General features: G+C 47.5%; 2 protein-coding genes across 12 annotated transcripts in view; both read right to left on the reverse strand.

Moving 5' to 3' along the window:
* The window catches only part of EEF1AKMT1 (EEF1A lysine methyltransferase 1), a 33823-nt gene extending 21503 nt beyond the window's left edge, over positions 1–12320 (reverse strand). Inside the window, exon 1 of the mRNA XM_021065435.2 lies at positions 12218–12320. The gene's annotated coding sequence lies outside the window, so the exon portion shown is untranslated. The remainder of the gene's footprint in view (positions 1–12217) is intronic.
* A 10018-nt stretch (positions 12321–22338) lies between these two features.
* Positions 22339–26127, reverse strand: part of XPO4 (exportin 4) — a 103061-nt gene continuing 99272 nt past the window's right edge. For all 11 annotated transcript variants that reach the window (XM_084981209.1, XM_084981210.1, XM_084981208.1 and 8 more), the window contains 4 exons: positions 25640–25771; positions 25069–25185; positions 24376–24468; positions 22339–22561 (listed from right to left, as the gene is read on the reverse strand). In XM_084981209.1, coding sequence (XP_084837335.1) covers positions 22364–22561; positions 24376–24468; positions 25069–25185; positions 25640–25771 — 540 coding nt within the window. In that variant the 3' untranslated portion in view covers positions 22339–22363. The remainder of the gene's footprint in view (positions 22562–24375; positions 24469–25068; positions 25186–25639; positions 25772–26127) is intronic.

A 26127-nucleotide genomic window follows, 5' to 3' on the forward strand; every position in this document is an offset into this window, starting at 1 on the left:
ACGTCTGACATCAAACATCTACAGAGATCTCCGACTGAACTACTCTTTAGCAAATGCAGGCTTTCTCTCTAAATGCATCCGGACTTTGCAAGGAGATTTTCACATTCTTACGATTCCCTGCACAACGGCGTCTTTGCCACAAGTCTCTGAAGACATTTCACTTTCTTTGGTGCCCCAATGGCCACATGCACATCAGTCACAGTAGATTCGCGGGTCTTTGTAGGCGTGAATGTCACTGTTTAGGCGACCTGCGGCCTCTGGGTATTACTGACGGGAAGCGGAGGACTGACAAATGAGGGATATAGGAAAAGACACAAACAACACAAGGGGTGACTAGGAGAAGAGGGAAGAAGAAGAGCAAAATGGAGGAGAAAAGGTAGGTGTTTTGTAGTAAGTGACAGCCAGGCAAGACTTCTGGGGGGCCACCTGGAGTTAGCCAAATGGTAAGGCTAAGTTTAATCAGGTCTCATTGGTTTATTTTTGCCTTTGTTGGATGCAAAAAAATACTGCTGCATTTTGTAACAAAGCACGTTCTGCCTTTGTTTTCCTCTAGGAGTTTTATGGTTTCCAGTCTTAGATCTTCACTCCATTTTGAGCTTATCTTTGTATCTGGTGTTAGAGAATGTTCTAATTTCATTCTTTTACATACATAGTTGTCTACTTTTCCCAGCACCACTTACTGAAGAGACTATCTTTTCTCCATTGTTTATTCTTGCCTCTTTTTTCATAGATTAACTGACTATAAATGTGTGGGTTTATTTCTGGGCTTTCTATCCTGTTCCATTGATCTATGTGTCTGTTTTTATGCCAGCACCATCCTGGGTTTGTTCCTGCAGTTTTTAAAGTCCTATTGACATATAGTTGATACCGTGCCAGCACCATACTGTTTTGATGAATGCAGCTTTGTAGTATAGTCTGAGGTCTGGAAGCATGATTCCTCCAGTTCCCTTACTCTTTCTCAAGACTGTTTTAGCTACTTGGGGTCTTTTGCATTTCCATACAAATTTAAAAATTTTTGTTCCAGTTCTGTGAAAAATGCTATTGGTAATTTGACAGGGGTTGCTTTAAATCTGTAGACTGCTTTGAATAGCATGGTCATTTTGATAATACGGATTCTTCCAATCCAAGAACACAATATATCTTTCCACCTGTTTGTGTGGTCTTCAGTTTCTTTCATCAGCATCTTAACAACTTTCAGAGCACAGTCTTTTGTCTCCTAAGGTAGATTTATTCCTAGGTATTGTATTCTTTTTGATGCAGTGGTAAGGGGACTGTATTCTTAATTTCTCTTTCTGATACTTCACTGTTAATATACACAAATGCAAGACATTTCTGTGTATTAATTTTGTATGCTGCAACTTTACTGAATTCACTGATGAGCTCTAGTAGTTTTCTGGTAGTGGCTTTAGGATTTTCTTTTTTTGTGTGTGTGTGTCTGCCCCATGACATGTGGAAGCTCCTGGGACAGGGATCGAATCCAAGCTGCCACTGTGACCTATGCCACAAAGGCAGCAATGCCAGATCCTTAATCCACTGCGCTGGGCTGGGGATCAAATCCACACCTCAGCAATGACCCAAGCTACTGCAGAGACAAGGCCAGGTCCTTCAACTGCTGTGCCACAGCAGGAACTCCATGATTTTCTATGTGTGGTTACATGTCATCTGCACACAAAGTCTGACTTCTTCATTTCTAATCTGGTCCCTTTTCTTTCTTTTTCTTCCCTGATTGCTGCCACCAGAACGTCTAAAACTCTGTGGAACTGAAGTGGTGAGAGTGGGCATCCTTGTGAGTATAAAGGAAATACACCTTAACATAGTAAGGACCACAGATGATGAACCCAGAGCTGACATAATTGACAGTGAAAAGCTCAAAGCACCACCTCTAACATCAGGTACAACACAAGGATGCCCACTCCCACCTCTTTAAAAGCAACAACAACATAACCTGTGTGGGCAAATATATACGCTAGTACACATTTCTGTGCTGGGCATCATTCACATGTCTGTTTATATGAATTATAGGATTTTCATAATAGTTACATTATCGGTATGCATATGTCAATGCAGAATGGCTAAGCTGAAGGAGGGGTAACTACTAGTTACGAGCAACAACTGGACTCTAGGGACATGGCCACCCACTGGACATTCAACAGTATACAGCTGTATTTCCTACAGTGGGATACTATACAGCAATTCGAGCATCTTATTTTTATCTTTCCTCTTTGGTGGACAGCTACCTGTGACTCTTTGTTATTTACGAGTGTGCTCTAAGGTCTAATATACATACATTCATCACGTTCTGTATCATATACAGATTTTAAAATTTTTCTACAACTTCCCTTTGTCTCCTGCAAGCCTTTGTTACTGATATCTTCCAACATCTTAACTTTACTAAGTCCGCACACTGTCAAATTAAAAACCGTCTATATTTACCTACCCAGGAGCCACTTAGGTGCACTTCGTTTTGTTGTACAGATTAGTATTTCCATTCGTTGTCATTGTGCTGCTGCTTGAATGACAATGTTTCTTGTAGTGAGATTAGAATGGTTATGCATCCTTTCAGTTTTTTTATGTCTTACATCGCCTTACATTTGGAAAGATTTGGGGGGGACCCCTGACTTCTAGGTGGACAGTTTCTTTTTCTTCATATCCCCGGAGTCCTCCACCGTCTATTAGCTGCATGACTTTCAACATAAAATCTGCCATCATACTTGGTTTTGTAATTTATTTTTTTGGTTCCTTTTTATCTTTCTTCCCTGGCAATTCTTAAATTTTTTCTCATTATTTTTGAGAAATTTGATTTTGAGCATTTGGTTATGATGTGCCTTGGTTTAGTTTTCATGTTTCTTATGCCTTTATTGAGTTTCTTGGTTCTGTGGGTTTATAGTTTTCTTCAACTTTGGCAAGTTTTTGGCCATAATTTCTCAAATAGTTTTCCGCTGTTCTTTTTCTGGTATCCTAACTACACATATGTTAGATTTCCGGGGCTAGGATTGACATGTACACGTTACTATATATGGAGTAGATGGGTAGCAAGGACCTGCAGTATAGTGTAACCTGCAATCTTCCCCAAGCTCTTTCAAGTTCATTTGAAAAAAACAAAAGCTTTGTAAAATTTGTATTTCATTTGTGATAGTTTGTATTTCTGGTGTTTAAGTTGGGTGGTTTTTTGTTTTTTTTTTTCCCCAATGGCTGCATGTGAGGCATATGGACGTTTCTGGGCCAGGAATTGAATACAAGCAGCAGCTGAGACCTATGCCACAGCTGTGACAGTGCCAGATCCTTTAACCCACCATGCTGGGCCAGCAATCAAAACTGGCCCTCAGCAGCAATCCAAGCTGCTGCAGTCACATTCCTTTTTTTTTTTTTTTTTTCCGTCTTTTTTTCTAGGGCCTCATCTGTGGCATATGGAGGTTCCCAGGCTAGGGGTCGAATCAGAGCTGTAGCCACCCACCTATGCCAGAGCCACAGCAATGCCAGATCTGAGCCGTGTCTGTGACCTACACCACAGCTCAAGGCAACGCCGGATCCTTAACCCACTGAGCAAGGCCAGGGATCAAACCCGAAACCTCAGAGTCCCTAGTCATATTTGTTTCTGCCGTGCCACGATAGGAACTCCCTACAGTCGAATTCTTAACACACTGAGTCACAGCGGGAACTCCTCAGTTTGCTAATATTTTATTCTTCAGTGTCTAATCTCATATTAATCTTATCCAGTGCCATTTTCATTACAGCTATTACAGTTTTTATCTTGAGAAGTGTGATTTGGGTGTCCTTTATGTCTTTCATAGTTCTACTTAATATGTTCAGTCACTCCTGCAGCTTTCTAAACCTAAAGAATGCAGTTACAGCATCCACTGTCCTTGTTTACCAGTTATAACTATTCTGAGTCAGTTTCAACTAATTGATTATCTCATTATGGGTTATCTTTTATTTTATGGGTTTTTTTTTTTGGGGGGGGGTTGCCTTTTAGGGCTGCACCTGCAGCATATGGAAGTTCCCAGGCTAGTGAGGCCAGGGATTGAACCCACATCCTCATGGATACTAGCTGGATTCGTTTCCACTGTGCCACAATGGGAAATCCTATCCTTGGTAATTTTTTTTAATTGAATGCCAGGTATTGTGAACTTTAACTTGTTGGATAGTGGATATTTTCTACTCCTGTAAGTGTAATTATAAATGTAAATTACTATTGATAAAAATTCTTAAAAAAATTATTGGAGGAGTTCTTATTATGGCTCAGTGGTAACAAACCTGACTAGTATCCACAAGGATGCAGGTTTGACCCCTGGCCCCACTCAATGGGTTAAGAATCCAGCATTGCTAAAAACTACCTTGAAACAAATGATAATGAAGACACAACCTCTCAAAATCTATGGCATGCTGCAAAAGCAGTGCTCAGAGGGAAATTTATAGCAATACAGGCCTTTCTCAAAAAAGAAGAAAGATCCCAAATTGACAACTTAACACTCCACCTAAATGAATTAGAAAAAGAAGAACAAAAAAGTCCTAAAGTCAGCAGAAGGAAGGAAATTATAAAGATCAAAGAAGAAATCAATAAAATAGAGACTCAAAAAACAATAGAGAAAATTAAACCAAGAGCTGGTTCTTTGAAAAGGTGAACAAAATTGACAAATCCCTGGCCAGACTCACTAAAAAGAGGAGAGAAAGAACCCAAATAACCAAAATTATAAATGAAAAAGGAGAAATCACAACGGATACAGCAGAAATACAAAAAACCATAAAAGAATACTATGAACAACTATACGGCAACAAGTTTGACAATCTGGAAGAAATGGACAATTTTCTAGAATCTTAAGCCTGCCAAAGCTGAATCAAGTAGAAACAGACCAACTGAACAGACCAATCACTAGAAATGAAATTGAAGAGGTCATAAAATCCCTCCCTACAAATAAAAGTCCAGGACCAGATGGCTTCACAGGTGAATTTTATCAAACATATAAAGAGGAATTGGTGCCCATCCTCCTTAAACTCTTTCAAAAGGTTGAAGAAGAAGGAATACTCCCAAAGACATTCTATGATGCCCCATCACCCTCGTTCCAAAACCAGGCAGAGATACCACCAAAAAAGAAAACTGTCGGCCAATATCATTGATGAATATAGATGCAAAAATTCTCAACAAGATCTTAGCCAACCGAATCCAACAACATACCAAAAAAATTATACACCATGACCAGGTTGGGTTCATCCCAGGTTCACAAGGATGGTTCAACATATGCAAATCAATCAGCATCATACACCACATTAACAAAAAAAAAGTCAAAAATCATATGATCATCTCAATAGACGCAGAAAAAGCATTTGACAAAGTTCAACATCCATTCATGATCAAGACCCTTGCCAAAGTGGGTATAGAGGGAACATTCCTGAATATAATCAAAGCCATTTATGATAAACCCACAGCAAATATAATACTCAATGGGGAAAAACTGAAAACCTTCTCACTCAAACCTGGAACAAGACAGGGATGCCCACTCTCACCACTGCTCTTCAACATAGTTTTGGAAGTCCCAGCCACAGCAATTAGACAAACAAAAGAAATAAAAGGCATCCATATAGGAAGAGAAGAGATCAAACTGTCACTGTATGCAGATGACATGATACTATACATAGAAAACCCTAAGGACTCAACCCCAAAACTACTTGAACTGATTAATAAATTCAGCAAAGAAGCAGGATATAAGATTAACATTCAGAAGTCAATGGCATTTCTGTATACCAGCAATGAAACATTAGAAAAGGAATACAAAAATAAGATACCTTTTAAAATTGTACCTCACAAAATCAAATACCTCGGAATACACCTGACCAAGGAGGTAAAGGACCTATATGCCAAGAACTATAAAACTTTAATCAAAGAAATCAAAGAAGATGTAAAGAAATGGAAAGATATTCCATGTTCCTGGATTGGAAAAATCAATATTGTAAAAATGGCCATACTACCCAAAGCAATCTACAGATTCATTGCAATCCCTATCAAATTACCCATGACATTTTTCACAGAACTAGAACAAACAATCCAAACATTTATATGGAACCACAAAAGACCCAGAATCGCCAAAGCAATCCTGAGAAACAAAAACCAAGCAGGAGGCATAACTCTCCCAGACTTCAAGAAATACTACAAAGCCAGTCATCAAAACAGTGTGGTACTGGTACCAAAACAGACAGACAGACCAATGGAACAGAATAGAGAATCCAGAAATAAACCCTGACACCTATGGTCAATTAATCTTTGACAAGGGAGGCAAGAACATAAAATGGGAAAAAGAAAGTCTATTCAGCAAGCATTGCTGGGAAACCTGGACAGCTGCATGCAAAGCAATGAAACTAGAACACACCCTCACACCATGCACAAAAATAAACTCCAAATGGCTGAAAGACTTAAATATACGACAGGACACCATCAAACTCCTAGAAGAAAACATAGGCAAGAATCCAGCATTGCTGTGAGCTGTGGTGTAGGTCGCAGATGGGGCTTGCATCTGCTGTGGGGTAGGCTGGCGGTTGCAGCTCCAATGTGACCCCTAGCCTGGGAGCTTCCATGTGTTGTGGGTGTGGCCCTAAAAAAAAAAATATTGGATATAGTTGACATACAAAGTAGTGTTAATTTCAGGAATACGGCAAAGAAAACCAGTTATTTATATACACACACATATTCATATCCATTCCTTTTCTGGTTCTTTTCCCATGTAGGTTATTACCCAGTATTGAATGAATTTCCCTACGTTATACAGTAGGTCCCTGCGACCCGTTCATTCCGTAAATAGTCGTGTGTCTATATCAAGCCTAACCCCCTAACTTACCCCTCCCTCACCTTGCATTTCCCCTTTGGTAAACATAAGTTTGGGTTTGAAATCTTTGAATTGTTTTGTAAGTTCTATTGTGTCATTTCTATTAGATTCCACATATCAGTAATCTCATACGATCTCTTTCTGTCTGACTTAGTATAATACTTTCTAGGACCATTCATGTTGCTGTAAATGGAAATTTTTTTTTTCTTTTTCTTTTTTAGGGCCACACCCACAGCATAGGACATTCACAGGCTAGGGGTTGAATGGGAGCTGTAGCTGCCAGCCTACGCCACAGCCGCAGCAGCTCAGGATCTGAGCCACATCTGCAACCTGCCCCATATCTCGAGGCAATGCTGGATCCTTAACCCAGGGAGAAGGCCTGGGATGGAGCCCGAGGCCTCACAGATGCTAGTCGGGTTCGTTACCGCTGACCCGCACGAGGAACGCCTCTTCTTCATTAATTTCAATTTTTTATGGCTAAGACTCCTTTTTAATTACATAAATCTTTAGCCATTCCTCGGTTGATGGACTTCAGGTTGTGCCCATGTCTTGGCTATTGTGCATAGTGCTGCAATAAACACTGGGAGGTATGTATCTTTTCAAAATTGTGGTTTTCTCTGGATATGTGTCCAGGAGTGGGATTGCTGGGTCATATAGTTCCGTGTTTAGCTTTTAAAGGAACCTCCACACAGTTCTCCATAGTGGCTGCACCAGCTCACATTCCCACCAACAGTGTAGGAGCGTCCCCTTTTCTCCACACCCTCTCCAGCATTTATCACTAGTAGACTTGTTCATGACGGCCATTTGGACAGGTGTGAGGTGATACCCTGTAGTTTTGATTTGCATTTCTCTAATAATTACGGGTATTGAGCATTTTACGGGGCTTTTTGGCCATCTGTCTGTCCTCTTTGGAGAAATGTCAGTTTAGAGCCTCTGACCACTTTTTAATTGGGCTACTTTTTAAAAATATATAAAGCTGTTGGAGTTCCCATCGTGGCTCAGTGGTTAATGAATCCGACTAGGAACCATGAGGTTGCAGGTTCGATCCCTGGCCTTGCTCAATGGGTTGGGGATCCGGTGTTGTCGTGAGCTATGGTGTAGGTCGCAGACGCGGCTCAGATCCCGCGTTGCTGTGGCTGTGGTGTAGGCCGGTGGCTACAGCTCCAATTTGACCCCTAGCCTGGGAACCTCCATATGCCGCGGGAGCGGCCCAAGAAACAGCAAAAATAAATAAATATATATATACATAAAGCTGTATAAGATGTTTGTATATTTCGGAGAGTAATCCCTTGTCAGTCGCTTCATTGGCACAGATTTTTCCCATTTTGTTGGTTGTTTTGTTAGTGGTTTCCTTTGCTGTTCAAAAGCTTTTAAGTTTATTAGGTCCCATTTATTTTTGCTTTTATTTTCATTGCTCTAGGAGGTGGATCCAAAAAGCTTTCTGCGATTTATGTCAAGTACTGAGAAATATACCTATTCTTTAAGTTAGTGCTGGACACAGTAAAGTTGCTTGGAGGCAATCATCCCTTCCGGTCTCGCTCTCGGGATTGTTCGCGGAGAGCTGAACAGCATTCGCCCGGCACTAATTACTGCTCGCCGTGTGGCAAGTTAGTTCCAAGTACTCCAGCCACTGCCCCGTGAAGCAGGATGCTTTTCAGTACAGCTGGGGGAGCCATTCCCAGTCTCGAAGTCCTGTTTCCCTCCAATCCTTTCAGGGGCTGGTTTCTCTAGCCTCGGGCAGTTTCTCAAGGAGACCCCCTGCACGTCTCTCTCGAGTTCTTTCTCTGCTTCTCTGCCTTGCCCTCCAGCCCTCTGGCCCCAGTGACTTCCCCAGACTCTGTGCAGCGTTTCCTCAGACCAGGGATCGAACCCACACCACAGCAGTGACACCACCAGACCCTTAACCTGCTAGGCCACCAGGGAGTTCCCCAAATGACTCGTACATGAGGCACATGATGATTTTTTTTAACACTGTTGAAAAGCATTTCTGCTATTATTTAGACATTCAGAAAAACAGTATGACAGAGGATTGAGCATGGCTTCCAGAGACACATTCCCTAGGTTTAAATCATAGCCTGGCCACTACTAACTGCATCATCCTCATTATTATTATTGTTGGAGCTACAGCTGCTAGCCTGCACCACAGCCCAGCAACGTGGCATCTGAGCTGCATTTGTGACCTACACCACAGCTCACCGCAATACCAGACCCCTGACCCACTGAGCAAGGCCAGGGATCGAACGTGCATCCTCATGGACACAGTTGGATTCATTTCCGCTGCCCCACGACGGGAACTCCTAACTGCATAGTTTTGAGCAAGTATTTAACTTTTCTATGCCTCAATTTCCTCATCTATAAAGTGAAGATGATAGGGATATGGTGAGTTAGATGAGTTACCATCTATAAAATGCCTAAGAGTCCTTGTCACACAGCAGGAACACACGTATTACCTATCAGTGCTGTTTGAAGCTGCAGTGTGTCATTAATGGTATTCATGGTAGCCACTAAATAAGACAGTTGAGTACCTTCGTGTGACTGTCTGCTTTACAAAAGGGGAACTGCCAGAAGGGGAATGAGTGAAACTGGACCACAGGAAATCGGTAATTAAAGGGAGTAACATCGAGTGTAACCAGGAGACTCAACGAGCACGGGGAGCAGGATGGGCTGTGACTGACTCTCGCACAGATCACACTCACGGACTCAAGGTACACTTTCCTTCCTCACGTTAACAACTCACTTTAAAGATGAGTGTGGGAGTTCCCGTCGTGGCTCGGGGGAAACCCATCTGACTGGCATCCAGGAGGACGAAGGTTCAATCCCTGGCCTGGCTCCGTGGGTTACGGATCCAGCGTTGCCGTGAGCTGTGGTGTAGGTCACAGATGTGGCTTGGATCCTGTGCTGCTGTGGCTGTGGTGCAGGCCGGCAGCTACAGCTCTGACTCAACCCCTAACCTGAGAACCTCCATGTGCCATGGAAAAAAAAATGAGTATAAGTTTACTAGTCAGCATGTTTTCAGATTTGAGGAAATACAGTTATCACTGTATCAACCCTAGACTGCAACACAGATGTAGCAGATCCATCATTTACAGCTTCCAAAGAAAGTGGTCAGAAAGGCGAGGCAGTTCTAAAGGCTGCAACGTCAACGTGGAAGCCATGAGCACGGACGTGTACAGGTTACTAGATGGTTCCGGGAAGACTCCCTCTGGACCTAGGTCATTTTACCGGCACCGCGTGTCTAACGGGACTCTCCTGGATCACTAGAGTCTATCCAGAGCCAAGGGAAAGAGTTTAGATGTGGTTAATTTCAGTCAATTTGGGCATTTAACGGGGCAGTGGCTCCTCATTCCTGTGACAGGAAGCTGTGCACGAGCTCCTGCGTGGAGCTCAGGGATCAACTTTACAGCTGAGTGAGGACGTGGAGAGGCCAGTGTTCCTGAAACAAGAGCAGAACGCTAGTCACAGTTCTCACGGGAAGGAGAGGCGCCGTGCGCCTTGAAAGGCCGCATGAAGCTTGGTCCGTGCAGGGACAAAGCAACAAAGAGACAACCAGGCCAAGGCCTTCACTGCTGAGACGGGGCAGCAAGAGAAAACACACCTTCTGTGATGTGTGGCTGGGGGTGTGTGACAGGACTTCCATGTGCCCGTGAGGACTGACTGGCAGGGAACACATGAGCAACTCTGGCCATCAGCTGGCCCTGTAGTTTGTGGATGCCAATGGGCAAAAATCCAAGAACACAGTTTCAGCAGCTCCAGGAGCAGCTTGTCTGCAACCGCTGGGAGCACGGTGGGCAACAGGGACCCTGTCCTTCAGGTAACGGGGCCTGTGACCTGGTGGCTGACAGCTACTTCTGCGCACGGAGACACCGTCAGGCAGGGGGACGTCACTATAAGGCTCCCACCACCAAGCACTTCCCTCCAGCAGAGACACCTCGGACAGGATTTAAGGCGTTAGCCCCTCCTCCCCACTTTCCTTTTTCTCTTTTCTCCCTTTTGGGGCCAGAAACATGAGGACCAGACCATCCTAAATAGCAATGGAATACACGGAGGAAATTAAGAAAGTCGCTGTGCATGTCTAGGAAGAACTTAGGCTTCTTCAGGCTAATCTTTAGCACAAAAACAGCCTGCAGTGATAGTAATAATAGAACAACAAAACACCAATTCCTGGAGAAGGGGTAGAATTAGTTCACAACCACCACCACCACCACAACTGTGCAAGGGCACAGACACATCCCTGAAACAGATCAAATGGCAGACTCACTAGACAAAGACTTTAAAATAACTTCCTAACGATGCTAACAGAACCAAAGGATGTAGGGAGAGTTAAGACAATGACGAGTGAACACAATGGAATAAAGAGGGGTACACCTTCAGGGGGGCCAGCACACTCATGGTGGGAGTCCCCCGAGAAGGGAGAACAGGACGGAGTATCAGTGCGAGTGCACGCGGGCTGAGCCACGGCAGTCATCGCACAGCAAGCTGATGGGCCGAGTTCTAAGGCTTCGTTTCGGCCTGGGGTATCAGCATTGAGAACTGGGCACTGCTAAAAGCTAAATGAACCTTAGTTTTAACCTGCTACCCCTTTTTTACTTAGGCCCACCCTTTATCATATCCTTAGCATGATGTCAGTATTTTCTAAGCGGCTTGTTGAAAGTGCTGTGACGTTTTAAGTCCAAAGAGCTGGAAGTGCTGTATTTACATTTTAAACTGATGCTGAGCCTCATGTGGCTCCCACTCTAGATCAGCGCTTCTCTGGGGAGGGTGGTGCTGGCATCTAACGGGTAGAGGCCAGGGATGCTGGTAAATCGTACAGTTTGGAGTACCACCCTGCACAACAGAGAGCTACCCGGCCCCAAATGTCACTGACGCTAGGATGCCAGGGGAGAGACCCTGCTTTAGAGAGAAGGGCAGGCGAATGACCGTGGACAGGCTGGAGGACACCGTTTATGCCTTGAGAGCACCTGGGGAGCACGTGGGGGCAGGTGAGAGCAGCTCAGCTGCCGGCGTTTCACCTCCGCCCCGAGGGTGGGCGAAGGATGCAGACTGGGGCCTGCGGAGCGAACTGCACGAGCGGGGGCGACGCCTTAAGGGGAAGCATCCGAGGGATTCACGGGCCCCTGCGGGGCTGTGCTGCTTCGCACGACTTGAAACTACTTAAATGGTGGGACCCACGACGCAAAAGGCAACGTGCAGGTCCACCCGCGTCTCGAACACACAAAGTTCTGTTTCCACAGGTCAAGTTTCAGGCACGACCCTCCCTCCCCGTGGACAAAACCCAGCGCTGCCCCCGAGGCCGTCCAGGCCCAGGCGCGGCGAGCCGGCGGGGAGCCCCCGGGGCCCAGCGGGTACCCGCGCCGGCGCCCGGCCCCGGCCGGCGCGCTCCTCTCGCCTCTAAAACCACTGACCTGTTCCTTCAGAAGCTCTGACGTGAGGGGAAACCACGCCCTGTGAAGCGAGGCCCCGCGCACGAGCCCGCGACGAGACGCCCCGCGCGCCGCGCCGGGACCCGGGGAGGCAGAGGCGGTGCCTCGGCCCCTCACAACCCGCGTCCGCGCGTGCGCCGTAGTCCCGCGGGGCCGGGCCCGAGCGCCGACGGCGCCCGCGCGTGCGCACTCCGTCTCGCCGAGCCGGAACCGCGGGCGGGGCCGCGGCCGCGCATGCGCACGCCCTCCGGCGGGTGCGGGGGAGGCCGCTGGGAGCCGCGCCGCAGACCGGCCGCCTGGTGCTGGGAGCTGCTCGGCTCCGCAGGTGCTTCTGGTGGTGGCAATAAAAGATAGTTAAGGTTTTAATTAGAGTCCCGGTAAGTTAAACACATACAAAGGAAATCTGCTAATTTGTTCTCTCAGTCTACCGAGAAATTCATATATTAAACTGAGTATTTATAATAGCGATAGATTAGGGAAAGCCTTTTAAACCCTGCAATTTCCTCCTCGGTGTGACTAAGACCAGCCACCTGCACCTGTCATGTTGGAATTTGCTGTGAAGAATGCAACAGCCGCCCAAGCAGAGGATTCGCACAGCTGTCTCCATGCTGAAATAAGACAGCTACTAATTCGGCAAATAATCTAATTATGAAGTAATAACGTTCTCTATGTAAACAACTGAAAACGTAGGAGAGTTTGGTCAGCCCCATGGTATATAGTCTTTCAGAGCCTTCAGTGAGGAGTGCGTTCATCCCTAGAGCACCCAGCAGACCCGGGCACACCGGCACCTAGGGAAAGTCAAGTCCCCTTCCACCTTGGCGGTTACAAATCCTGATGCTCTATTTACTTACCATTCCCCGAGGCTATCAATCTGTATTCCTTTCCTACCTTCCTTTCCTTTATTTTCTTTACCAATTCCATAATCTTACTAAGCTAGGGTCTGCTGAATAGCTTCAAATCCTTTCTGGTATAAGGTGAGGATAGGAAAAAAAAAACCCACAAAAACCGTGTTTTCAACTTTGGGAATACTATAGTTTCTATTTTAAATACTGTTTTCAGGCTTATAGCAACCCACGCTTTAATTGCTTTGAACTCATGACACATTCACTAAGCCAGGCATTTCAAGAACAGGTGTAACTTAACAAAGGAGCAGGAAAGAAAACACACAAGAGAAATCAATAACACGACCCAAGAAACAACTAACCAAGTTCACGGCAGTGTGGCTTTAGAGGTAATGTTCCAACCCAGCAAACTGCCTTGGTTTACTTGATAGAAAGGATTAAGTTAAAGCAAAGTTATTTTAAGTTTGAGATTAAGTTAAAGTTATTTTTGGTTTAAAACAGATGTTTTTAAGCTAAGTTTAAACTGCTTTCATAGCCTGTGAGACAGTTAATCTGCATATAATGTGTTACTGTGTTATTTTACAATGAAAATGAACCTAGTTGTCAGAGAGTTCAAATAGTTACACCTCCACCAATAATGCTGCCTGCTCAGACAGGTTGTCACAGTGATACAGGAAGATTAAAATGTTCCTCATGAAAACATCTGCATTGTAATTTAATGGCTCTTCAAATCATAAAAAAATTTTAAATATTGAGACAATTTTATTATCATGAAGGGAAAATTACTTGTCAAGTTAAACTGGACTCGAAAGGTACATTTAAAGCAACCTGAGTTCCCGCTGTGGCACAGCATGTTAGGGATCCAGCATTGCCTGCAGCTGTAGCATAGGTAGCAGCTGTGACTTGGATTCAATCTCTGGCCCAGGGAACCTATGTTGTGGGTGCAACCATAAAAAAAATAAAAGAAAGAAAACGAAGAAAAACAAAAGAAATGAAGATTACACTGGAAAGATCTCTTGAAGACGGAACTAGACTCAGGTTTTTCTTTTTTCTTTTTTGTCGTTTTGGGGCCACAACCATGGCATTTGGAAGTTCCCAGGCTAGGGGTTGAAGCAGAGCTGCAGCTGCCTGCCTACACCACAGCCACAGCCACTACAGGATCCCAGCCGCATCTGCAACCTACAACACAGCTCACGGCAACGCCAGATCCTTAACCCACTGAGTGAGGAGGCCGGGGATCGAACCTGTGTCGTCATGGATACGAGTCAGGTTTGTTGCCGCTGAGCCACGACTGGGAACTCCTCCTTTTCAATTAAATAAGCAGTGTAACAGAGAACAAGATTCAGGTTTTCCTTGGAGAGCTTTGCTACCAAACTCCTCAAATTAACCTAAGCAGGCTGCAAAGGACGTTACGTAAGACACTTTGGGAAAAGAACTTTAAACCCGAGGAGGAAATTCAGATTAAGATCTTTCTCTAGGAGTTCCCGTCGTGGCGCAGTGGTTAACGAATCCGACTAGGAACCAGGAGGTTGCGGGTTCGGTCCCTGCCCTTGCTCAGTGGGTTAAGGATCCGGCGTTGCCGTGAGCTGTGGTGTAGGTTGCAGACGCAACTCAGATCCCGCGTTGCTGTGGCTCTGGCGTAGGCTAGTGGCTACAGCTCCGATTCGACCCCTAGCCTGGGAGCCTCCATATGCCGCTGGAGCGGCCCAAAGAAATAGCAAAAAGACAAAAAAAAAAAAAAAAAAAAAAAGATCTTTCTCTAGAGCCTTACCCCATGCACCAGCGTGGGAAAACATTTAACTGTACAAAGAAACTAGTTTTGTCTCTCCAATTTTTTAATAACAGCTAAATTATAAAGAATTAGTGATGCATGACACTCATTTGGGGAACTGCTGTTAGGATTTTTGGCGTCAGGAGAGTGAGCACATGCAGCAGACACTGAAAGCACTGACCTAGAGAGATCAGTTCTCTCGTGTATACAGTGGCCTCCGTCACACACCGCAGTGATACAGCTCGGGCTGCGAGGTCGCGCTGGAGTGACACCACAGGATTTTCAAACAGCGAATGGCTGACAGGGAGCCGACCATGTCAGGACGCATTTCCTTAGTGGAAGAAAATGTGCTCCTACAAATCTTTGGGTAGAATTAATTCATGGAGCATCGGAGCCCCCGCTGTGGCGCAGCGGAAATAAATCCTCATAGGAACCACAAGGTTGCGGGTTTGATCCCTGGCCTCGCTCAGTGGGTTAAGGATCCAGCACTGCCGTGAGCTGTGGTGCAGGTTACAAGCGAGGCTCGGATCTGGCGTTGCTGTGGCTGTGGTGTAGGCCGGCAGCTGTAGCCTGGATTTGACTCCTAGCCTGGGAACTCCCATGTGCCACGGGCGTGGCCCTAAAAAGCAAACAAATAAAAATAATTAAAAAAAATTGAGCAACTCTTCTATTGTTACCAATCACCATGCTTTAAACCTTTCCTTTGTGAACACTTACGGTCTTATGATCCGGAGACCCGTGGAAATCAACGTAAAACTTCAGGAGCTTAGCCACAAACTGAATCTGGTACTCCTCTGCCTCTGCCGCACGCCCTGCCAGTTTAAACAGCTGTGCCAGGTCGGTCTTCAGAAAGGGGCATCCAGAGCAGTGCCATTATGAGCAGAATACAGACAAAAGTGCAGCCAAGACTCCGGGTTTACTAAAAGGATCGGAAGGCTGACCTGCCTGGCAAAGTAGTCAGGAGTGAACACCAGCAAAACTTGCTTCGGTTTTGCTTTTCATGCATCACTTCCAACGGAAGCGTAACGCAGCCGCAGCTCATCCTCTTGCTGGATGTTAGCAGCTGACCCGAGAGTTGAGCAGGGCCTTGGTTTCCGTGCCAGACCTGGACCTGGTAGAGTGCTGCCAGCAGTGTGGTATGGAACCGCCAAGCAAAAGATCTTCTCACCATTTTCACCAAATACGCGCTCTGCTTCCATTTAGCTTTTTAACGGCTGCACCCATGGGCAAACCAAAGTTCCCAGCCAGGGACTGAATCCCAGCCACAGCTCCGGCCTACGCCGGATCCTTTAATGAACCATGTCGGGCTGGGGATCAAACCTGTGCCTCTGCAGCGACCAGAGCCGCTGCAGTGAATTCTTGGAACTTCCATTTAATTTCACAAGAACCGCCGTTTGAGATTCCAAAGAAAGCACATGACTCAATCTAGGATCCTGCGTTTAATAAGCAAAAAGAAATAGCTCATAATCTAAGGAATGCACAAGAGTCATCGTCCATAACAGACTACGTTTTTAGAGCACACCATTATGTTAAAGATGTCTTTTAAGAAGCAGTACCACATTTTCATATCTGGCACCTTTAAAATCATCCACGGGTCTCTCCAATGACAGGCGACTGGCCTGGGCCTCAAGTGCCTCCTTAGTAAGTAATGAGCTCTGCTTGCTTCCTAAACAGCTCAGGTTCCTTTATCCACCCTAGGGGTGGGATCAAATCTCAACATAACCTAAGAATCACCACTACAAGTCAATGGCCATTCAAAGCAAAATCAAGTTTAAAAAATATTTTCAGGGAGTTCCCGTTGTGGCGCAGTGGTTAACAAATCCGACTAGGAACCATGAGGTTGCAGGTTCGATCCCTGCCCTTGCTCAGTGGGTTGACAATCTGGCGTTGTCGTGAGCTGTGGTGTAGGTTGCAGACGTGGCTCGGATCCCGCGTTGCTGTGGCTCTGGCGTAGGCCGGCGGCTACAGCTCTGATTGGACCCCTAGCCTGGGAACATCCCATATGCTGCGGGAGCAGCCCAAGAAATGGCAAAAAGACCAAAAAAAAAAAAAAAAAAAAAAAAAAAAAAAATTCAAAATGCATTTTCTTTTTTAAAAAATGAACTTTTCCCTGCATAAGTTCACAAGATTTCGGATTAGGAAGAAGGGAAGTCTGGCAGACAGACAGCAGAATGGCACTTCTCCAGCCTCCCCGAAAGGCCAAGGCTGATGACCTGAACGACCAAAAGCATTTCCTAGAAATAGGTCCCAAATACAGTGATTTGACTCATCACTCTGAAACGGTTTCTAAGACTGTGAGCCGCCAAAGAAAGAAACATGCTCAGTATTACAGAATATAAACGAGACTTTGATTTTCTTTCGGAAGCCTGTGTATTCTGTCACGGTGGGGTGTTCTCCCAGAGGGTCATGCAAAGCCAGATGTGTCCTCACGTTTTCGACCTAAAATCATTTTGCGGCTGTGTACTGTTCCCAGCGAGCATCAGCCTGGGCTGGTAAGTGAACTAGCACCAATCAGGAAGCGTCAGCAAACAGTCTCGCTCAATACCCGTGAACAAATCACACATGGTCAAAACAAAAATGTGATCCAAAAACATTTAGTGAAAAGACACATTTTAACTCCCATTTATGGATTAAAAAAATACAAATAAAATGTTATCAATTTGATATTCAGCTTGCAAATGGCTCGATACATGGCCTCGCTTTGTTTCCTACAACTGTACTGTAGCGTCTTTTGAAAACTTAAATGCAACTTTCCACCTTTATTAATGGTAATAGAGATAAATATTCAAACAGTATGCACGTCCCTGGGTCTCTTTAAAAAACGGGAAAGTCTTAAGTTTAAAAGGTTAATATTTATAAATTTCAAAAATTTTACACCGAACGGTAGCAGTGCTAACAGGTTGTGACCAAAAAACCGCACACTCACTGCATGCAGCTTTATTGCTTGGAACGGAGGACCGAACCACGCTATCTGCAAAGTGTCTGTGGGAAGAGACACCCCGGCGGGAAGCCTGGGCTCCGGACACCCCTGAGGTCAGACCCCCGCAAGGTACCCAGGGCAGATGCCGGCTCTAATCCCGGGCTAGGAAGACTCACCACTCCCGAATACCTGCCAGCTGAGAGGCCCAAGAACACAGACCCCGAACCAGGGAGCTCCACCGGTGGGACGCCGGGACCAGGCAGAGGGCAAAGCACAGTGCGCAAGGGGGCGGCCGTGGTCTGGGCAGGAACCTCGGGGCTCAGCCCGCGCCCCGCCTGCCCGGTCACCACCGGGACGGCTCAGCCTTTAGGACGCCGGAGAGCTAGAGGCCAGCCGCGGACCGCCTCACCCACCCTCTGCAGAACAGGTCGGAGGTTCATTACTAAGCTTTTATCTTTCCCTGAGCCAAATAAATACGTTCTTTGGCTAAATATGTCATGGGCTCCCCTTATAACCAATCAGGGATACTTCATATGTGTTACCTCTAAATTGGTTCAAGTTCACCTTGGGACAGTGGCACTTCAAATTGATGGGGGCTTAGCAATATACCTGAGTTGGACATTTAAATAGTTTAGAAAATCAACTTTAAAGGAATTCTCAGATGACCTGAGTTGGACATTTAAATAGTTTAGAAAATCAACTTTAAAGGAATTCTCAGATGACCTGAGTTGGACATTTAAATAGTTTAGAAAATCAACAACTTTAAAGGAATTCTCAGATGACGTGTTTTCAGAAAATATTACCACTTACATTTAAAAATAATTTTAAAGATTTTATCATGTCCTCGAATCGGCTATGTTGTTTAGTAGGGAATTTACAGAAAATTGTCAATCATGCATATTCAAAGCAGTGCCTTATTTTCTGGTTTTTCAAAATCCCTAAGAAGTAATGAGGTTTCCTGTCTGAAGAGTTAGTGTTTTATGCAGGAATTAATAATGACAATCATTCATCGGAGTCAGCTAACTTGCTAAGGTCCCGTTACAACAACCTCTAATCCCAGATGTGACAAAGAGAAACCAGTAGAATTATAACAGACGAAAATAGGATTTTAGGAGTTCCCCTTGTGGCTCAGTGGGTTAAGAACCCAACTAGTATCCATGAGATTTGCGGGTTTGCTCCCTGGTCTCTCTCAGTGGGTTTCCCTGAACTGTGGCATAGATCGCAGATGCAACTCGGATCTGGTGTTGCTGTGGCTGTGGTGTAGGCCTGGGAACTTCCGTATGCCACAGATGCTGCCCAAGAAAGGAGGAAAAAAAAAAAAAAAAAAAACCCACAGGATTTGTAGGGTGCAACTGAGTCAGGATACTCAAACTTGAAATCCTTGACACCGACCACGCTTCACTACCTGAGGGGTTCATTCGGGTATTAACAGAAAGGGGAATTCTGGTGATATGAGAACTACGAAGACCTGACGTTTTTAACAAAAAGGTCCAGCAGCAAGGGAAACTAAACAGTGCTGCGGGGGAGGTTAGAGATGTTCGGTTGTGAGATGCACACTGTGAAAATAAACAAGGAACCGTTTCCTCTGCACAAAGTAGTGTAAAGTAATAATTAGAAACATGGCTCATGATGAAGTGAAGACTAAAATCTTAAAAGTGGCTTGAGAAAAACTGGTTTTTTTTTTCCCACATAAAATGTCACACGTTACACCAGAAGAAAACTCACTGCAGTGACGGTTCATGTGCTGTTGTTTCCCAGCAGAGGAGGAGACAGCAGGGCTTGAAAGATCCAAAAAGCTGTGTGCAAAGGATGTTGCCAAGCAGCTGTCTCAGGTAGTCTGCCCCCCAGGCCGGCACCGCCTGGGCCACACACGAGTCCTTCCAGCAGAGCGCTGGAGAAGAGAAACTGAACCTGCCAAGGCTACAGACGCGGTGCCTCCAGAAACAAAAGGGCCAGGGAGAATAAAATTACGCAGCAAATGAGCTGAAAACTGAGATTAAAGGGTCCTGCGTGTGAACAGGAGAATTTCACACAACACAGCATTACAAAAAATCACTCGACAGTGTCCCTTTACCATATATACAAAGGGGCATAAATAATGTGTGTTTAAAACGTGCGACAACAGCCAGTTTTAATAGGAAAAATCAATTTACTAGAATTAAGCCAGGGTTCTCGACACCCACTGGGCCAAGAGCATTAAAACGAACCCCTCAGAACTGAAAAGCCAATACACACAGATCGAGACAAAACTGGACACAATAAAAAGGCACAAACTAAACAAATACCCCATCAGACAAATACATATGGACAAACCTGAAAGGAGTCTGCTGCTAGAATTAAGTGGTCTCCCTATTACCTAGAAATGGTGGTGGCATTTCCTGCCACTGTTCAGCATTCTAATGACATCTTAATGTTATCTGCTCCAGTCTGAAGGAGTCTTAATGGAACGGCATTGGTGTAATAGAATCTGGGCAGGTTTGCAGATACATTTCCGTCTAAATAACGTAATTGAACACCGATGCCCTTTTCTTTAGCAAGGCATCTCTTTTCTAGTCATTTTCAATACCTTGAGTACAGTATTGTCGCCAGCAGTGAACCTGTCCAGTTCTCAGTGCCCCGAGACAAAGGGACTCTTTGCACAGCAAGACACGCCCAGCTCACACCTGCTGGGGATGGGGGCAGGGGCGGGGGGGGGGGGGGCTGGGAAACACAAAACAAGGAACAGGAGACAAAGTGACCCCAGCGGCTTCTGACCTCAAGTTCTTGGAGGGAAAGGAGAAATCTACAAGCGAACGCAAGGTCCAGAGTATGTTTAAGAAGACACCACGTGTGTTTCATGAAAAGCGGCATCGCCTTTTCCCTAGACATCTAGGGAAAAGACTTTCGCTGCCCCTCAGTTGTTCCTCGGGGGTGACCCAGTTCAGGGAACGGTCCTGGGCTGCGCCCTGGGCTCCGCTGTCCCCTGGGAGCCGCGTCCCCCGCACAGGCTGGGTGGACGGAGCGTCAGGAGCAGGCCACGCGCGGAGGTGACAGCCCCTTGGAGCGTGGCGCCCGCGGTGCCGAGGGCGGCGGAGGAAGGGAAAGCCTGCCCCTGGGGGCAGCTTCAGAACGCGCTGGCACCGCAGTCCGGCCCCGCGCTGTGCGACGGCGACGCCAGGCAGGGCGTCCCGTGCCTACCGTTTCTAAACTAGCTGTCACTCCCGTGACTGAGCCGGCACACAGAATTAGCGCGAGCCCAGCAGCGGTACGAAAACCCCGATTATGATGAAACCAAACTAGAGAATCGGAAGTGCATGTTTTCATCTAAATTAGACGCAGGCGGCTCCTGCGGGAAGAGGGTGTAATACCCACGCCAGCAGCCTTATTGCCCTGGTGGCCCAACGCCTAAGTCTGTGTGGGCCTGTAACTCACAGCCTCTAAAGGAGTTATTGCTTAAGCAAGCCAGTCAGCAGATCATTAGCCGCGGGCTGTGTGGCTGGACAGAAACAGACTCAGAAAAGATAGACTACGTTCATTTCACCCATAAAGCCACGTAAGTACACAAGCAAAAGGGCCCTGGAGGCGTTCCCGATGTGGTGCAGTGAGTTAAGAACCCACCTGCAGCGGCTGGGGTGCTGCAGAGTTGCGGGTTCCATCCCCAGCCCAGTGCAGTGGGTTAAAGGGTCCCGCACTGCTGCAGCCGTGGCAGAGGTCGCAGCTGCAGCTCAGTTTTGATCTGTGGCCTGGGAACTTCCACATGCTGTGGACAGCCCCACCCCCCAAAAACAAAACCCCGTTTCTCACTAAAACAAATCTGCTTTTTTTTTTGTCATTTCTTCTTAAAATTAAGGCAATGAAATGGCTACAGTTCCTAAAGATCTTTTTATGGAACAAACCTACACACGTCTTTTCCTCCTCGGGTTCAAGCACTGGAGTCTGGGTAGAGACCTGTATTGCCAACGCCTGCGAGCACCAGGCAGCTTACAAAGTAGACGGGGGAGCCTTGTTAACAAAAGCCCTCTGCTGTTAGGGCCCCTCCCCAGAGCAGAGTCTGAAAGCACAGGCCTCTAAGAGCTTTCAGCCACTTCCGCATCCACTGCAACTGCGGCAGGCAGGGAGGAGCTGCGCTTGTTAAAACGAAGAATCCAAGGTCCAGCACACACATTCTGACTGAGGGTCTGTCGCTGCGCCCACCCTTGCACCCGGCTGCTGGGTGACGCAGGTGACCAGTGGACAGGGGCCGAGCAGGTCTCCATCTACGATCTGATGACACAAAGGCTAAATGCTGGGGAGCCACCTGACGTTCTGACAAGAGGGAAGAGGCACTGGCTGCGTGCTTCCTGGCGCCCACACCTGTCTGCGCACACATGGCATTTCAGGAGCCCGAGAGCATCGCCCCTCGAGATCTCCAAGGCACCTACGACCCACGGTGGCCGGTCCCCACGAGCAGGGGCTGGTGCCGAGGGGCCTCTCCTGCTCCCCTGCATGGCGCACCACTGGCAGGCTCTCCGGGACCCCACGGCCAAAGAACAGAGGACCAGGACAAGACTCAAGTCAACGCTTAGCAATTCAGTGCACTTGGCAGGAAGGATCTGATTAAGATACAGCTTTGTGGTTTATTTTACACAAAGGAGGCCACCAACATTCGCCATAAACTCTTCTAAACTCTTCAGGAAGGTCATCTTCTGCTTCCGGTCCAGCACCGGCGGCGTGCTGCTGGCCGTGAGCTTGTTGAAGGCGTCTGCTAGTCTCTGGTAAATAACTGGGTCTTGCTGACTTGACAGTAATGTTTCAACCAACTCAGAATATTCTGCCTGTGGAAGAGATGAGTAGACATAAGGAGACGCACCCCTCCCCAGACACACACCAAGTACCACGTAGACGGCAGGGCCTGAAGGGCGGGTCTCGCAGCCCCTTCCAGTACGTGACTGTCACTGCGGCTGACTGTGCTCTAGCTGTCACTGCGAGCTTTCACATTCGTGACCCACTCCTTTCTAACAACCCTGCGAGGGAGCGACTGTTTACAGTCCTGTCCCACAGACACAAGTTCTCACGTGCGATGAGATTCGAAGATCCCAGACCCCCTGCCTCTGAGCAAGAACGGGCCGCCTGGCTCCAGAACCCACGGAACTACCAGCCTTGCCCTGGTGCCTCTTCCCTCTGGGATTTCAAAGCGTTTCTGCTTGGTTTTTTGGCCTTTTGCATTTTATAATCGGTTCTTGATAGGATAGATGGATGGTATATGCTTGGGCCCTAAGTCTGCAAACTGACCTTCGAGCTTCCCAGAGGGTTGTGCAGATGTGCTGCCAACGCGGGAGTGGCAACGAGGCAGCGGATGCACACAAACGCAGACGGGAGGGGGAGGGGTGGGGCGTGCAGGCCACCCCCCCGCCCCCCCCACCAGCACCCAGACCCCAGTGACTGGGAGAGGCGGCTCGCAGAGAAAGGGGCTCTGCCGGCTCAGGGAGATGGGGGTGCAGTTCCGTGTTTAACGCCCCCGATACCAGGCCGTCTCCAGGACAGGGTGGGGTTAAGGGAAACAGGGCCGCTTTCCAAGACAAGCGCTCAGAAAAAGCTGGTCTGTCACTCTTTTTCCTTAGCTCCCTGGGACATGGGACATCGTGACAGACCGAAATGGTGGAACCAGAGGTTAATTACTTCTGGAAAAGCAGCAGAGGCGCCAGCGCCCCCGCCAGCGCCCAGTGAGGAGCCAGCGAAGCAGCTCCTCTGGCCCATGGGGGCCAGACCAGCACGCACCCGCCAAGCCAGTGCCTGCCCCCTTTCTCCACTGTAACCAAGTTTCAAAAGGTCATCAGAACGGACTGGCTGGTCGGGGCGAGGACGCGGGACAGTGGAGGAAGGCCGGCGGCCAGGGCTGAGGGGGGCGCCCGTGCAGAGGCCCAGAGCGCGGTCCGGGGTGGGGCAGCCAGTCTGCAGGAAGGATGCTTCAAGCAGCACCGAGACCCCGATCCCCCCTTGTGAAAAGGTAAATAAACCCAAACCTCTGTAACCGGTCACAGCAAACGCTACGGCCTCTTTACCCAAAAAGCAAACCTCCCCAGCCAACGCCTTGGGCACGCAGGGATGCGCCCACCTGGCTGGCCGGGGGCCTGAGGTGCCGCCAGAGCGGGGAGGGACAGAGCACCAGGAGAAGCGCGGCCAGGGCATGGCGCCTGGTGTGCAGAGGCTCCGGGCCGCCAGCCGGCCGGCCCTCCACCCGGTGTTGCCCACAGCGCACGGCTGCTCCCTCAGTCTGGCAGGAGGACTCCCCCGGAGTCCCCAGCAAAACCGTGAGTTCCTCCGGGCCAGAGGCCCTGTCCCCATCATCCGGCCGCCTCTGGCGCCTGGGGCAGCACAGCTGTTTCAGGACCAGCTTTTCAGGGCAGCGGTCCACGTACTGGTTCACAGCAGTGAAGAGGGAGACAACTGCTGCTGAACAGCTTGTCAGAGAAACACCAACACAGAAGACACAGCGCCAGGCGGGCTCTGAGCGAGGGAAGACACGGCCTCGCTGAAAGGAGCCAAAGCGCCAGGCAGACGCGCCGAGGACTGACCGCCCCCCGTCCGTGCGAGGCCGCCTCTGGTCTCCGTGCGAGGCCCCTCTGGCAGCGGGAGGCAGGTCCAGTACCTGATGCAGGCACACCAACGTGTAGAAAGCTTCGCCGGCCGCCGTGGTCATCTCTGTGTTGTGCTTTTGCAAAACCAGCATGTCGAAAACCAGCTGAAAGCACACAGTAAGACCCCTGAATAAAGACACACGATGGCCGCCCAGTCCTCCAGCCCCTCCCCAACCCAAAAAGCAGAGACGGGGTACTCTTTTTTCCTTTTCTTTCTCTGTTTAGGGCCACACCTGCCATATATGGAGGTTCCGGCCTACACCACAGCCACAGCCACTTGAGATCCAGGCTTCTTCTGTGACCTACACCATAGCTCATGGCAACGCTGTATCCTTAACCCACGGAGCAAGGCCAGGGATCGAACCTACGTCCTCAGGGATACTAGCTGGGTTTGTTACCACTGAGCCACGAGGAACCCCCCCCAGGGTATTCTTATTTAGTAAATAAATCTGAAAAGTAAAAAAAAACTTAAAAACAAACCCGAAAAACCCAAGGATAACGTGAGGGTGTCACGGCTGGCTGTGATATGTGACAGGCTCTAATTCCCCGTGATACTCACAAGTTTTCAGGAACACAAAGTACCAGTGGAGAATCTGCCTCCAGACAGGCGGGTGCAGGTGTCAGCACTGCCCACTGGAGGAAGAGCATGCGGCACTGACAGACCCCGGGCAGCCTGCGTCACAACACACACCCGGACAGCCTACCTTGAGGAAGTGCCGCGTTGCCAGAAAAAGCGGCGAGTCTGTCTCCTGCGCTTTTGCACACTGTTCAGCCAGCGGCGTCAGAGCTTCCAGGCACAGCTGGCAAACCTCCGAACTCATTCTGATCACGAAGGTCAAAGAACAAACTAGAGCAGACACACCTGACTTAGCAAAGATTCACAAAGCTCCTGTTTCTGACCTGCCTTTGCTGAGTTCGAGGAAGGAGGTGACACACGTGTCTGGGGCCCAGGACAAGGTCTCTCTGGGCTGTGACACCCCCACACCGGCTGTGGCTCCCAAGGAGCTGACACCACAGACCCAGCAACACGTGTGACGCCGTGAATGGGGGCGCCGGGGCACAGGCGCTCGTCACCAGGGCCAGATGCTTCTGAGCTGTGGAAGGACAACACGGGGCAAATTCATGAGAGAAACACAGAACTGGGGCAGGTGTCAACACGACAGCTTCTTCTAAAGAAGTAAGACTGAGCCACGCACACAAAATACAAATTCTGCTCATTCTCTTCAAGCAGCTTCTTCCCCAGGGAAAGGGACCCCCACGTTGGGTCAAAGGATATGACGTCATCCCTAGTTCCAGCGAGTACATCAGACTTTTAAAAAGATCTTCCGGAAGCTGTGGTATTTTTTCAGGAAAAATCTCACAGATAAATGTAATCAATTTGTAGTACTGATTACAAAGGGTTGGAAACTGAAAAAGAAATATTGAATGTTTAGATATTTAATGATATCTAAATCAAGTAAAACCATCCAGCTTCTAAGTGTAATGGTTTGTTTAAAACAGACACAAGCTTTCGACAACGTTTTAAATGTAAAAATAAGTTATAATAAAGGGAAGTTCAGTCTCACATGAAAAAAATACATAGAACAATTATCTTCTGGAGAGCTAAAAAAGTCATTGCCAATTTGAGATATTCTGACTTTACCTTGAAAAAGTAAAGCAGCCAGATCTAAAATTATTAAATGACCTGTGAGTAAAAAAACCCTTTTGCAAATGTGTTTGCTTTCAGGCGTGCCGGAAAAACACAAGAAGGTAACTCAAGCTGT

The sequence above is a fragment of the Sus scrofa genome, chromosome 11 (genome assembly GCF_054392235.1).
Source record: "Sus scrofa isolate SSC_HxYL_T2T_F1_AM1 chromosome 11, Sscrofa_HxYL_maternal_Yorkshire_Landrace_v2.0, whole genome shotgun sequence".
In the NCBI taxonomy this organism is placed as follows: Eukaryota; Metazoa; Chordata; class Mammalia; order Artiodactyla; family Suidae; genus Sus; species Sus scrofa.